We start from the raw sequence: 13,612 nt of genomic DNA, 5'->3' as shown, positions 1-13,612 counted from the left end.
CTCCAAGTTTATTTATTTATTTGTAGGATTTATGTGCTGCTCATCTCATCCAGAGGTGAAGTTCAATTCCTGGCACCTCAGGAATGGCTGGGAAAGATCTAAAGCCCAGAAAGTCTGCTGTAAACAACACAGAAGGTACCAAGGACCAAGGATTAAAGGACTGGTTTGATCTTTATCCCTGTTGGACATAGTTACGAGGCAAAGCGCATACTTAGTATGCAGACAAAGTTACCAGTTCAATCCCTGGGCTGGAGAAAATTCCAGTGTAAATCCTGTTTCAAGGTTGGCTGGTTTAGAAGATGATTTCAGATCATATAATGGAAGACAGGTCCCAAATCAGGGTAAGATAGCTTTCTAGGTTCATAACTTATGGAAGCTAGTAGTCCAGGTAGACAAGGATTATAATCCTAAAATGTATCAAGGAAAATAGCTTGGAGACTGATTTGGCTAGATAATGTGGAATAAGAGAGAATTCAGGCTGCAAAACCTACTATAGCACAGAGTGTTCAGGTTTCTTCTACAACCTTCACTTATTTCTGGCACTTCTATCTTCCTGGACAAAAATGTTTTTCTTCTGTAACACACATGGACAACAGGTAACCTTCAGGGTGTAATTAGTCTCTAACTACTCAGCCCAAACCTTTATGACTATTGGTGCAGCATGATGGGGAAAAATAAAGCTTCAAGCATCTAGTGAGATCCTTGTCTTCTATGAACCAAGACTCATCAACAGAAAGATTGAAGAAGCTTTGTCAAAATGTTTCTGCTGAAGCTGGCATCATTTTTAAAGAAGACAGTATCCCTGGATTCACAATGCTGGTTTGTCATACTGTGTAAGACTATCTACATGTGAGTTCAGCAGTTCTCTGAAGAACTTCCAGTCCACAGCCCAAACAGACATTGGACATACCTACCTCATTAACATCTTCATTTTTTTCAGATCTTTGCTGATGACTATCATTAAAAAAATATCCTAATCTGTTAGGATGTTCTAGATACCTGTCTAGTGTTTCACTGCTTGAGAAGAGGCTTCTGTTCAAACACGGTGTCCTCTGTTTCTCTTCTGCCTTCCCCAACTGTCAGCCCCAAGTAATGTTTAATTTAAGCGTGTTGAAAATTAAATACTTTAATAGCCAGAAATAGCTTCAGATTGTTCATTGTCTTTTATGTTATGGAAATGTAAGTTCATAGATAATCGTGGATAACCTGCTAAATGTGGTTATAATTCTAATTTTAGGCAGTCCTTTGCCAATTTTTAACTCTCCCATTCAAGACTTTGGTTCAGACTTCTGGAAAGAACTACCTGTTAGAATTTAGTGAAGATTCTGTTTAACGACAATTAGATCTTATCACCACTTTGAATAGGATAATTGAATCAAATTGCTATTTTCTTCTGAAGTCACAGAAAAGCAATGTCTCTGAATCAGTTCAACAATGTAATACTCTCTTGTGCATCCACAGGCACCTTTCTCTGAGCAGATAGTTGGACTCAGATTCCACAATTTGGATCAATTCAATTCACCGAATTAAATGAATAATTTGAATCGGATCTTGGGTTGTGTGCATGCTTTTAGTCTCTGCCTCTTTCCTACAGCTTGCTGCTTGGAGGAGAGGCAGCAGAATATCAGAGGGAAAGGAATCTGTATCCGTATTGATCTCATAGTGTGGCTATAGCCATATCTTAGTTCAGCCGCATATACTCAAGATCCACCACAATATACTCATGATTTTCTTGATATGCAGCCCTAGAGCAATGTTTCTCCATCTCAACAACTTTTAGAAGTGTGGACTTTAACTCCCAGAATTCTTCTGCCCCAGCATGCTGGCTGGAAATTCTGAGAATTGAGGTCCACACTTCGTAACATTGCTGGGATTGAAAATCCCTGCCTTAGAGGCAGAGAGAAATTTGCTTATTTCTCCTTAGTTAAAACTATAATATAATCTGTAAACCTTTTGCACAAATACAGCAAACAAAGACATGCATAAGCAATTCTCAAGTTAAAGAAAGTAGGTATTTTGCATAATTTTGCAGTGTTACCTATGTTACAGATCAAATATTCTGTTTTTGCTCATTAAGGAGGAAAGCATGACATTAAAATAGGGTTCCTGAAGGACAGGGAATGTTCTACCGTGTCTTCAGCTCATGGCCGCTGACCACGTTCACACATTTTGAAATATAGGCTTGCAATTATAAGGTTTGGAAATGTAGCTTCAGTTGTTCATTTCAATGGAATCTTGTATTTTCACGGAATGGGCTAAAATAAATTGCCTATTCAGAGTAAATGTAGGTTTTCTATTAGATGATTATGATATATCTAGCTACCACAAGATGGCAACAGATGGACTGTCTTCAGAAATTAAAATCTTGTTCGTTTTCTACAGAACAATAATCCAGAGTTTGTTGAGCAGCATTCATTAATTGTAGGCTGCAATTTTTCATGTACATTCAGTGGAAAATATCAATTGTCTTAGAATCCATAATAGATCTGTGCAAGCACACTGCTTCTGAAATGAACCTTCAGTTATATATTTATAAAAAAGTCACCTTTCACAAACTGATACCATAATGGTGTTTGAGATCTTGAGCATCCATATTATTGAAGAGGACGCTTTACCATTTAATTATTTGATCTTATTTGAGAAACGTATATGGCTGCCCAACTCAGGCAGTTGTAATTCATGACAGTTCTACAAAGGATATCTAGACAGTTCCTGGATCACCTCCACACCTTTACTCCTGACTCTTTGACAGGTGTGCTGAGGTTTTTGTTGTTGTTTGCAGCTCTGTTGTGAAATAATAAAAAATGCTCTGAAATCAGTTTTTCACTGGAAACTGTGGAACTTTGAAGAGCCCAAAAGTAAGCTATTTTTCTATTGGCAGAATTCCTGTGTCTTCCCTTCTCCTGGATACTTGTAAGGAGCCCTGGTGGAATAGTGATTAAAGTGCAATATTGCAGGCAAACTCTGCCCACAGCCTGGAGTTTGATCATGAGGTTGACTCAGCCTTTCATTCTTCTGAACTTGGTAAAATGAAGACCCAGATTGTTGGGGAGAATATGCAAATAATGCTTACATTGTAAACTGCCCAGAGAGTGAGGTAAAGCACTAAGGGGCTGTATACTGTATAAACCTAAAAGCTATTGCTCTTTGCACTTCCATTACTCTAGTGGGTCCATAAAGGGTAATGATGGTTTTACAACTTTGCATCCTCCCCCTGCTTCCCAATGAAGCAGGGATGAAATTGACAAGAGTTGTGACTATATTCCTACTTCTTTGTGTTGATTTATTTGTTCCCTTTTCTGTTTTGTGGAGGTGAAGGGAGAATTTTGTTGCTGCAGAATCTCAGGGTGTTCCTTATTCTCAAAGCTGCAAGAAATGCAATAAGATATACTTCAATTTGTGTGTCAATGTTTGCACTGACCTGTGCCCGACCAGCCGCATGAATGCTACCAGGTCGCAGTGAAATTAGATGCCCAGCCTATTTGACATCATGGCTGTGTTTGAGGGCATTAAGACGAAGAGCTTCAGGCAAGTACAATTTTGCCCCCTTGTAAGCCAGACCATCCCTGCATGTTAGGGATGTCTGATTGTCTTTAAACCATTGATCAGTGAGGAGTTCTCGCTTTATTTTCTTTACCCCGGGGTCGTCAGGATTAGGGGTCCTGTGATTAAAGATTAGAAGCAGAGGAGGCATGGAAGGATTCTTAGAGAGTCCTTTTTGATTCCTCCCACCATCAGAGTAGTGAACAGTCCAAACAGAAGGAAACACAGCTGAATAAAACCCTCACACCTCCCCTAGAAATAATTCCAGTTCGCCAGAAGTACAGGCATTATTTTTTTTCCCACCTTACAGAAGTCAAGGGTTATATTCTGTGGTTGCCTAGGGCTTCTCCCAGACCAGAAAATAAATTTATTTATCTATTAATCAAATTTATAGAACCATCCAACTCACACATGGTGACTCCAGGAGACTTATAGCATTAAAAATCCACAATGTAAAACCCATAACATCAGCCTGACATTTGCTGAACCCCCTCAGAATGCTGTTTTCCCAAGGCTGGTTGGTATTGAGCAAAAGCAGATACGTTTACCAACAACTTTTTAAATTACAAACACAGGGAAGCAGAAACATCTTGCAGCACAGTGAAGCAAGTCATGCAGGCTTCAGCTTAAAGGAAGAACTAGAGCCAAGCATGCTGGCCTTGAACCAAGCTATCAGGGAAAAAAAACCTTGGATGATTCAGTTATAGAACTACATTCAGATGGTTCTGCCAACAGGAGGGGAAAATCCTTATTGCTCAGCACTTTGTTGGAGGCCTAAATGGAGCAGTGTTTAATAACCCAACCAGCCAGTGTACACAGGGGTTGTCTGTTAGCAGGATATCTGGATCATCCTTGTAGAAAAAGTGACAGGCAAAGTTAATTTTTCACTTTAAGAAACTTCACGGGCGAGTAGAGATTTGAACCAATCCTCCCTGTGTTCTCTGCTGTACCACAAAGGGTCTCAATCAATGCCAAAAAAAGGGGGGGAAATATGTCCATCTGCTCTGGATGGAGGCAAGAAATTTCAGCCCTTAAATTAGCCTGGACACTGTATCCTTATGGCCGAGGATACCTGTAGGGAATCTTGTTCCACTTGAGGTTCTCCACTTGTTAGATTTCAATTCCCAAATTCTCAACACGGTAATTAATCATTATTAACCATGATGGTTAGACCCTGGCTGGGAAAATTTCAGTGAAAGATCAAGGCCAACTGGTTTTTAACAGTACAGATAGCCCTCAACGTACGACCATAATTGAGCGTAACATTTCTATGCTAAGCAAGACAGTTAAGTGAGTTGAGCCTTGTTTTATGACATTTCTTGCCACAGTTGTTAAGTGAATCACTGCAGTTGTTAAGTTAGTAACATGGCTGTTAAGTGAGTCTGTCTTCCCCATTGACTTTGCATGTCAGAAGGTTGCAAATGGGGATCACATGACTCTGGGACACTGCAACTGTTATAAATATGAGTCAGTTGCCAAGTGTCCAAATTTTGATCCTGTGATTGTGAGCATGCTGCAATGGTCATAATTGTGAAAAATGATCATAAGTCCCTTCGAATAGTCACTTAAAGGATGGTTGTAAGTCGAGGACTATCTGTATTCCTTTGAGAAAGACACATCGGGTGACAGATAGTAGCTTTTCCCTGCTGTGTTTGCCCTGGTGGGAACATTGCCATCTCCTCCAAAACAGGACTTCCCCTCACTTGGGGTAAAGGGAGAGCCTTGGACCCCAGACCTTTATGAGTTCATACTGTAGATTCTTTGGATCTCGTTTGGGCCTGCTGACAGCTGTAAAGCCATTTAATGACACGGGCATTTCGCTCCACGACGGAGACCGATGAAGACAGCTTGTCGCTTGGGTCTTCAGTAGACAAGGGCTCCCCACTATAGGAAAGGCCATCGTGTTCAGAACTAGCTGACCCAATGCAGAGGGAACCAGCTTCCCAGCTGCCTGGTTTGAAGCGTTCAACTCCAAGCACCTCTACCAAATTCCGATCCAAGCCACAGTAATTAAAGAATCGTTCTTTCTCTGAAAGAGGAAGAGAATAACTCAGAGTCAGCTCTTTCTTGGCTTCTGTTTGGTAACGGCTTGAGGAAGGAAAGGGCTGGTCAACATTGAGCTGAGAGCTGGCCTGGGGTTTTTGACTAGGCTCAGACTCACAACCCACGAATCCATCTAGGAGGTCCACTGAATGTGCAGTCCTTGTGTCCTCCTTCTCTGCAGGTACCCAAACCATGGAGTTCTCTTCTTGGGTCACTTCCAGGTGTCCATCTCCAAAGAGACTCCTTGAAGGACAGTTATGATGTCCATCCCTCAGTGGACCCTGAAACAGCCACCTCATTAGGCTGTACCCTTTGCTGTTCTCCTTGTTGACCAGAGAACAGTCACGTTTTTGCCGGTAGATGACAAGTGAATCAGGCCTCAGTAGGCGCCTGCTGCCCCCTCGCCGCGCTATGGGGGACTGAGGGGAAGGGGGCTGCTTCTTGGGTCTGAGGCCATCGTGGTCTGCTGTCAAGCACTGAGGACATTCACTCTGCTGGTGGAGCGTTAGGGGTCTCCTGCAGCAAGGGGAAGACTGGGGAGTGTGGCTGAGCAGTATTGGCTCCTGACGACTGTTGATCACTTGCCGAGACTTGACATATTTGGCTTTGTCAGCCTCCAGCCTCTCCACGGCACTCGGCGTCCGCCCCCCACCGCTCATCTCCAGCTGCTTACGCAAGTAGTCAGGCCCTCGTGTGAGCAGACCCAGAGGAGAAAGTCCATCTCCTGGAGAAAGAGGCCTCATTCTGTAGCCACAGTTTCAGATATTGGGCAATTTCCAAAACCAGGATGTTTTTGGTCTGCAGTAATTGCATGAACAGATTATGACTAACAGGTTAAAAAAAAATAGCAGAATTTTCTCCAACACCACACCCTAGAGAAAAGGTATATGGTTGTCCCACATGAAGATTTAGCTACTCTTCCACAATCTCTTCTGCAATGCTGGAAACCAGTTTACTTGCTTATTTGTTTCTGTTTATTAGACTTCAGCCACGCTTCCAATGAGGAGTGAAATCTTTCTGTGAAGAAAGAACACTGTTGGATGCTTGCCACTCCACAATTGTCCTAGAAGCAGAGAAGAAGATTAATGAGAATCAGAATGGTATTTTCTATCACATTGTGATTCTTGAAAGATGAGAATTGCTGGGAAATACACAATTAATCAGCAGTGAATAATATTTTGGTGGGTTGTTTTTTTTAAAATGAAGTGAATTTTTGTTCAAGCGCTGATCTACCATCTGGGAAACTCCAATGTTCCAGCTCAAAATGGATTGGCCACAACGTGCCAAATTGTAAAAAGTTTTACTCCAAGGTAATTCCCTCTTTGGTCTATGGTTTTCTGAATGTTCCTACTTAGGATAATCTTTCTTAATTATAGCTCTTGTGATGAATTGGACTTGTTAAGTTCCATAATTCCTAACCAGCATGAATAAATGATAAGGGGATTTCAGCTAAACACTAGATAGAATTCTTGATAGTGTTAGATTCAGTAGTGAACAGGCTGACTTAGAAAACAGTATTTCCTTTCATCAGATATTTTAAGCAAAGACTGGATCACTATGTAACATAGTTTCCTGTGTTAGCAGGAAGCTGGACTTGACATGGGTTTTTCGAGCAGTGGCCACACTGTGTTGGCATATGGGAGAAACTTATTCCAAAAAGTAAGTAGGCCTGGACAAAAACTAAATTTGATTTCCTTTAACATCAATTACATTGGATGACAGTTTTGTGCAATTGTTAATTCTAGTCCCATCATTGGCACAAAGCCAGCTGGATGGCCTTGTGCCAGCCCTTCTCTCTCAGGACTAGCAAGAAGGCAAGAGCAAACCACTTCCAAAAATCTTGCCAAGAAAAGTGTAAGGACTTGCCCAGTGTAAGGACTTGAAGATGCAAGAGTCAATAGATGAATCTTTCCCTTCCTGCTACATTAAATATAATCAATTATTAACAAGAATTGAAGGGCAGATCCACCACTGTATGATTGTCAGCCCTTCAATTGGCCAGATCAACAAATAGAGTCCTCACAATGATTAGAACTATCCTTTATTAAGACAGGATGTTGCAATATAACAGTATCTTACAAGCCTGACCATGTTTTCCCCTCTTATACCCCAGGGATTAAGATTCCTCCTAATAGTTTCCTTGGCTCAAAGCACGTTTTAGCACCTTCTGCTATTGGAACAATTTCTGAATCCTTTCTCCAAGGTCATCTCTGTGGTTCCCTTGAGTGACTAACCCACCAAGTTATTCTATACTCTTCCTGGCAAATTTCATTTAGTCGGGCAATATCACTTAGATTCAGCCAAAGTCTTGACCCTGGACAAGAAGAGAAGGATTTTGTTTTTATGCTCCAAATTAAAATGTCAGATTTTCTTTTTAAAACATGTTTATTCCAACATGTTCAAGACCCTCTGCAGGGCCAAGAGATGCCCCAGAAAGATTTATTTCAGAAGAGGAAGATTGCTGGGCAGGATATCAAATGAGTTCCACACTTTCATACAGAGGTTTCAAGAGGAAGCCAAGCAGGAAAAAATAGAGGAACTGGCGGCTTTATCTTTATTGGCTCAGCCATTCCCAGAACAAAGCAAACGCCACAAGCAAAAGTTAGCATAAAAGCTCTTCTACCCTGCTCTAGGCAACCAGTTGTATGAAGGTAGCCAAGTCTGAGGCAGGAAGATGGAGAGAGTGGGAGGTTAGAAAAGCCAGACTGGGTGTTAGGGACTTCCCTTCCGTTTCACGCAATTTGAAGTAAATCTCTGTTCCTAAAGGAGGATTGGCCTCAGGTGGACCACCATGCCTGTTTCCTCTTCATAAAGGAATGCCAGGAAATGCTGGTGATGTTTTAGGACAGGATGCCCGACTTTTTATCTGGGGGGAAAAGTGGGCACGGAGAAGTTGTCTCTTTTTAGATATCGCTGAATTATAAGCTGCCAACATCTCTCATTCTTGGCAAAACTTGACTGAGCCAGTTGAGAGTTTGAGTTTATGAACAACTGGAGAGACATCCTGGGAAAGATCTTGGAAAAGTCTGGTAGGGTCCAGGATGGGTGGAAATGGTAGATCACTGATAGGATCTGATAGGCAGAGTGCGCTAGAATCCAACACGGCCATTGGAGGAATTCTACCATTCAGTTTCAAAGCTGCTTGCAGAAGAGTAGTTAGGTAGACAGAATGCAGTGAGTTTCTGAGATCTGAATCGGGAATCCTTTGTGTATTAACCAATCAGAATGACACGATGGAAACATCTACCTGGGAATATCCATCCAGGATGTGCCCACTGAGTTTTGCTGGGCAGAAAGAGCTACAAAAATGTCTTCCTGTTCACATTTAGGGTTTCCTGAGCCTATGGTTTTTCCACAAGAAGAGGATTTGATGCACTCTTTTGTTCTTGATATACCTCTGACTACACCTATATCCCAACCTTGACTCGTGGTAGGAATTTTGCAGTAGCATAAATAGAGAATGCCATAGACCAAATTTGTTTTTTGCTTCTTCAACAAAGGAGGAAGTCTATGCTAGGCTAGCCTTCTCCAATCTGAAGCCTTTCAGAGGTATCAGAACTATACTTCCAAGATTTACAGGTCCCTCTGATTGGGAATCCTGGGAATTGTAAACCTAAGCACATCTGGAGGATATCAGGTTGAAGAATTGCATAATGCTGATGGAATTAAGTAAAATTATTGCGGCCTTTGCCTCTTCAGGTTATTTCCAGTTCCCCAGCCATTCACCCTTGCTAATTTTAAAGGATGAATAAATAACGAACAAAGAAGGTTGCAATGAAAAATTGCTGAGACTTTGCCTTCCTTTCCAGATATTCTCTAGTTAATCATTTGCAGAATCAGGAAGATAGTAAATGGAATTGTTATGGTGATGGGCCATAGGTCCTTTAAAAAAATGCTCCCAAATAAGATTTTCAACAATTTCTTCCTATATCTGCCACTGATCTTCTTTTTAATGGGCCTGCTCTCGTACAGAAATTAAAAATGGGAAAGATGGTAAATCAAGGAATGGCTGATATGTGAAAGAGTGCCATTGAGCTCAATAGGTAGAAGGCAATGATTTATGCCTATTTCTGCCCTTCAGTGAGTTTGCAGATGGTTATTTATATATGGAAAATATATAAATATTTTCACAGGAGCCAATAGATCCCTAAACTGGATTCACACCCGATATCTAGCATCTTGTAACTAACCCAGAACCATTTGGCTTTGGGAAATGAAGTTGGTACTGCCTCGCTAATCCAAATAGACTGAAGAGTTCTGAAACATCTCGCTTAAGCATACTTAGCCTCTTTCTACATGCAAATAACATGGATATGGGAACTGTGACACAGATTGTTAATGGAATTTAAACTTCCATGCTAATGGAAAGATTATATTTTGGGAGAGAGCTATTGTCACGGGCATAGGTTTTCCTGTTGGAATCATGCTATCACTTAATATCTAAGATTTTTTAAAAAAATGAAACAATTTTAACATGAGATGTTCTACACCAGGGGTGTCAAACTGTCAGCCTGTGGGCTGGATGCATCATAGCAAAACCGCGCCCAACCCATTGCCGGTAATGGCAAAAAAGTTGTGATAGGTCGTGACACATCATGTGACGTTACGAGTTTGACACCCCTGTTCTACATGCAAAACCAATATTCAGTCATTCAGCTGTTGTCCCTTCTTCTCATCTCCTTCCAAATATTTTTTTAAGGAGGCAGCTCCCCTCTCCACTTATTGTCTCATTTAAGAATTGAAGCCAGGTCGCCCAGTTCCCCAAAAGAGAATCCTATCAATTTGGCAAGATATTTAGATTGAATAGTTGTTTTACTTGTCTAAGATTCATTATCTCTTGGCTTCTACTCCAGCACCTTAATCATTGCCCCAACTGGCTCTTAGTGGAGATCACCTCTTTCCTCACATTACTAATATTCGTGTGTGGGACAAATGAAAGGAAAGAGTCAAAGCATTTTAGTATGTGTGTCAACTCTGGAATGAACTTGGCTGCAGCCATCTTTCTCTTCATTCTAGGTTGCCACATAGAACTGTCAGAACCATGACAATATGGGGCGAAAATTATTTCAAGTACAGAGCTGGATTGCCAATACTTGGGGTGCAAAAATTAGTTGACACTTAGATGGCTACAAACAGTTCGAACGGGTCTTCAAACTTGGCCCTTTTATGACTCCAACTCCCAGAATTCCTGAGCCAGCCATGCTGAGGGGAAAGGGAGAGGTTTCCAAGCTGAGTCATGCTGGTTCAGGAATTCTGGGAGTTGAAGTCCACGAGTCATAAAAGAGCCAAGGTTGCCTACGCCTGATCTAGAATAACATCCTATCTCAAGCGTTATAAGGTAAAGGTAAAGGTTCCCCCGCACAGCCTGCTAGTCGTTTCTGACTCTAGGGGCCGGTGCTCATCTCTGTTTCAAAGCCAAAGAGCCAGCACTTGTCCGAGGACGTCTCCGTGGTCATGTGGCCGGCATGACTAGACGCCAAAGGCGCACAGAACGCTGTTACCTTCCCACCGTAGTGGTCCCTATTTTTCTACTTGCATTTTTACGTGCTTTAGAACTGCTAGGTTGGCAGAAGCTGGGACGAGTAACAGGTGCTCACTCTGTTACGCGGCACTCGGGATTCGACCCACCAAACTGCCAACCATCAGATCGACAAGCTCAGCATCCCAACCCACTGAGCCACCACATCCCTTTGAGCCACTGCGTCCCAAGCGTTATAGACCTAATCAAATATTGTTTGCTGCCAGTTGTGGGGACAAACCAAAGATTCTCCTTGTTGGAACTGGGCAGCCCTGGTGAGGTACTGCTGTCCAAAGACAGTTTCTCTGGTGATCCTAACCAAAAAGGCAGCTTGGCTCACTTACTCTCTCTTTCTTGAAGCGTGGCTCACTGACAGGTAAGAGGAACCCCATAAAAATCCTCCGTCCTCCCAAATTAAAACTATCACTGATGTTCTTGTGTTCTTTAGTAGTATATCCAAAAGTCATAGCGACCTCAGTTTCTTATGAGACCTGGTGATCTTGCTATCATGTAATGTATGGAAGGGCTTCAAAAGAAGCCCATGTCATGACTCCTCTCCTCAAGAAGCTAGCTTTCCCTCAGACCTGTGGATCTGAGGAAGAGGATTTACAAAACCAGCTAGAAAACGAATTTCTATTGAACTTTTGCCTCTTCAATCCACAGCTATAAATAAACCAGTCTGGTACTAGCAATCTCCTTCCACTCTGGGCCACACCCTCCAAATTTGGAGGTTTAAGTACAGACCTCACCAAATGGGATACATATGCCCAGAAGCCAAACACCGCACCAGCCACAGGAGACTCCTCCAAAGGCTTATTTTGAATTGTGACTTGCTCACCAGAGGAAACACACCAACACAGTCTCAAGAGGTGGCACTCAGACAAGAATCTTGTGCTATTTTGGGGGTTATCTACCCCAAACTGATGCCTTCTGGATGTGTGGATTGCCTTCTGCCACCTCGGCTTCATCCTCAGGCCTGCTTCCCTTTCAGTGAACAACAGCATCCATCACACTTCACTGTATCTAAGGATGATGGATATTATAATCCAAGGCATGTGTAAGACGCACGGTTGTGGACAGTTATGCTATGGATCTGATGGATTTATTATGATAGAAGTCTACTAAAGTCCACTTTGAGAAAGCCTATCTTGAAGTCTACAAGATTAGGATCTAAGTCTGCCTAAATTTCTGTCAGCCAAAACATTACCTGGGTGAATGAATATATAACATTGTACAAAAATAGCACATTAAATGGTAAAAAAAGGTAAAGATTTCCCCTGCCAGTCGTGTCTCACTCTACCCATGATCTTTACTTTATGGAATTAAAACAACTGCTGGGGTTTACAAGGCATCCTGAAGCGGACTGATTAGGTTCATAAAACACACCAAATTATAAAGCTGCCAACCACATTCTCACCTACCATACCGTGTTAAGCCTAGATGGATACATAACCAGGAAAGGGGTTTCTTTCTCCCCACCACAGTTGAGCACTAAAAGGCACACAGAGAGATGCCTGAAAAGTATTTTGATTTTCTCTTTGAACCTAAATTGACAGTCTACCCCAGTGTTTCTCAACTTTGGCAACTTTCTAGAAGTTTGGCTTCAACTCCCAGAATTCCCCATCCTGCACAGCTGACTGGGAATGCTGGGAGCTGAAGTGCACACATCTTAAAACTGCCAAGGTTGGCTGGTGTACAGTAAGTAATTCAAATGAAATGGAAGGGAATTCGTAGCCAGTAGAATCATTAGCAAAAGCCAAGGGAAGGCCAATTCCTGAACAGCTGTTCTCTAATCTGGGGGTCGCCCAATATGGTAACCTGGTAACCAGGTCTGTTTATGGACTCACCTTCTGCTCCCCTTTTAAAAGCATGACAGCATCTTCAATAACATCCCAGCGCCAGAAGATTTTGGGGCAAGCAAGGGAAGTGAACTCTGTGCGGCCAGCCGGCAGCTGGTCTGCCTGCTGTATATACAGGCTGTCAAGACAGGAAAACACTAATCCACACCCTCCTCGGTCTTAACCCCTTCTGAACCACGTTGTTCCAACAGCCTGCTTTTGACCCCCTTCGCCCAATGCGTTTCATATTTTTGCCAAAGCCTTCATTTTGTGCTGTCTGGAACAGAAAAACCCAGACCTTAAAACGGGTTTCTTTATAAGGAAAGCATGTTGATGCACGTGTGTGTGTGTGTGTGTGTGTGTGTGTGTGTGTTTTGATTTTGTATTTCCTGCACCTATAATTTAGATGCAAGTTTTGTAAACTTAGTTAGATTCTGATGGCGCAAAGTGGCCATGCCATCAGCTTGGTACAGCCAAGAATTCATTTGATGGTCTCAGTCTTCCGATCTGCAGTATGGGAATAATAAGAGCAGCCTCCCTGGGCTCTTTAATTATAAAAGGAGCTGTATGCCTTGGTTATTGAAATATTCTGAAGATGTCAAAATGCACTAATTCAGTCCTTTGTAGACTAATTCCAGAGGGTGGCCACAGAAACGGAGACAAAGTGGGA

The 13,612-nt window shown here is 42.1% G+C and overlaps 1 protein-coding gene across 1 annotated transcript; it reads right to left on the bottom strand.

Annotated features, from left to right (window-relative positions):
- Positions 1-3,884: 3,884 nt before the first annotated feature.
- FAM110D (family with sequence similarity 110 member D) lies at positions 3,885-13,078 on the bottom strand. The gene is made up of 2 exons (XM_083368947.1): positions 12,952-13,078; positions 3,885-6,649 (listed from the first exon to the last, which is right to left on the bottom strand). Exon 2 carries the CDS (start codon positions 6,327-6,329, stop codon positions 5,289-5,291), a length of 1,041 nt encoding a protein of 346 aa, XP_083225073.1. The 5' UTR covers positions 6,330-6,649; positions 12,952-13,078; the 3' UTR covers positions 3,885-5,288.
- Between the last annotated feature and the right edge of the window lie 534 nt (positions 13,079-13,612).

This window comes from Vipera ursinii, assembly GCF_947247035.1.
Source record: "Vipera ursinii genome assembly, chromosome: 9".
NCBI lineage: Eukaryota > Metazoa > Chordata > Lepidosauria > Squamata > Viperidae > Vipera > Vipera ursinii.
Note: the sequence above shows the minus strand (reverse complement) of the source record. Positions and strands in the feature narration are given on the sequence as shown.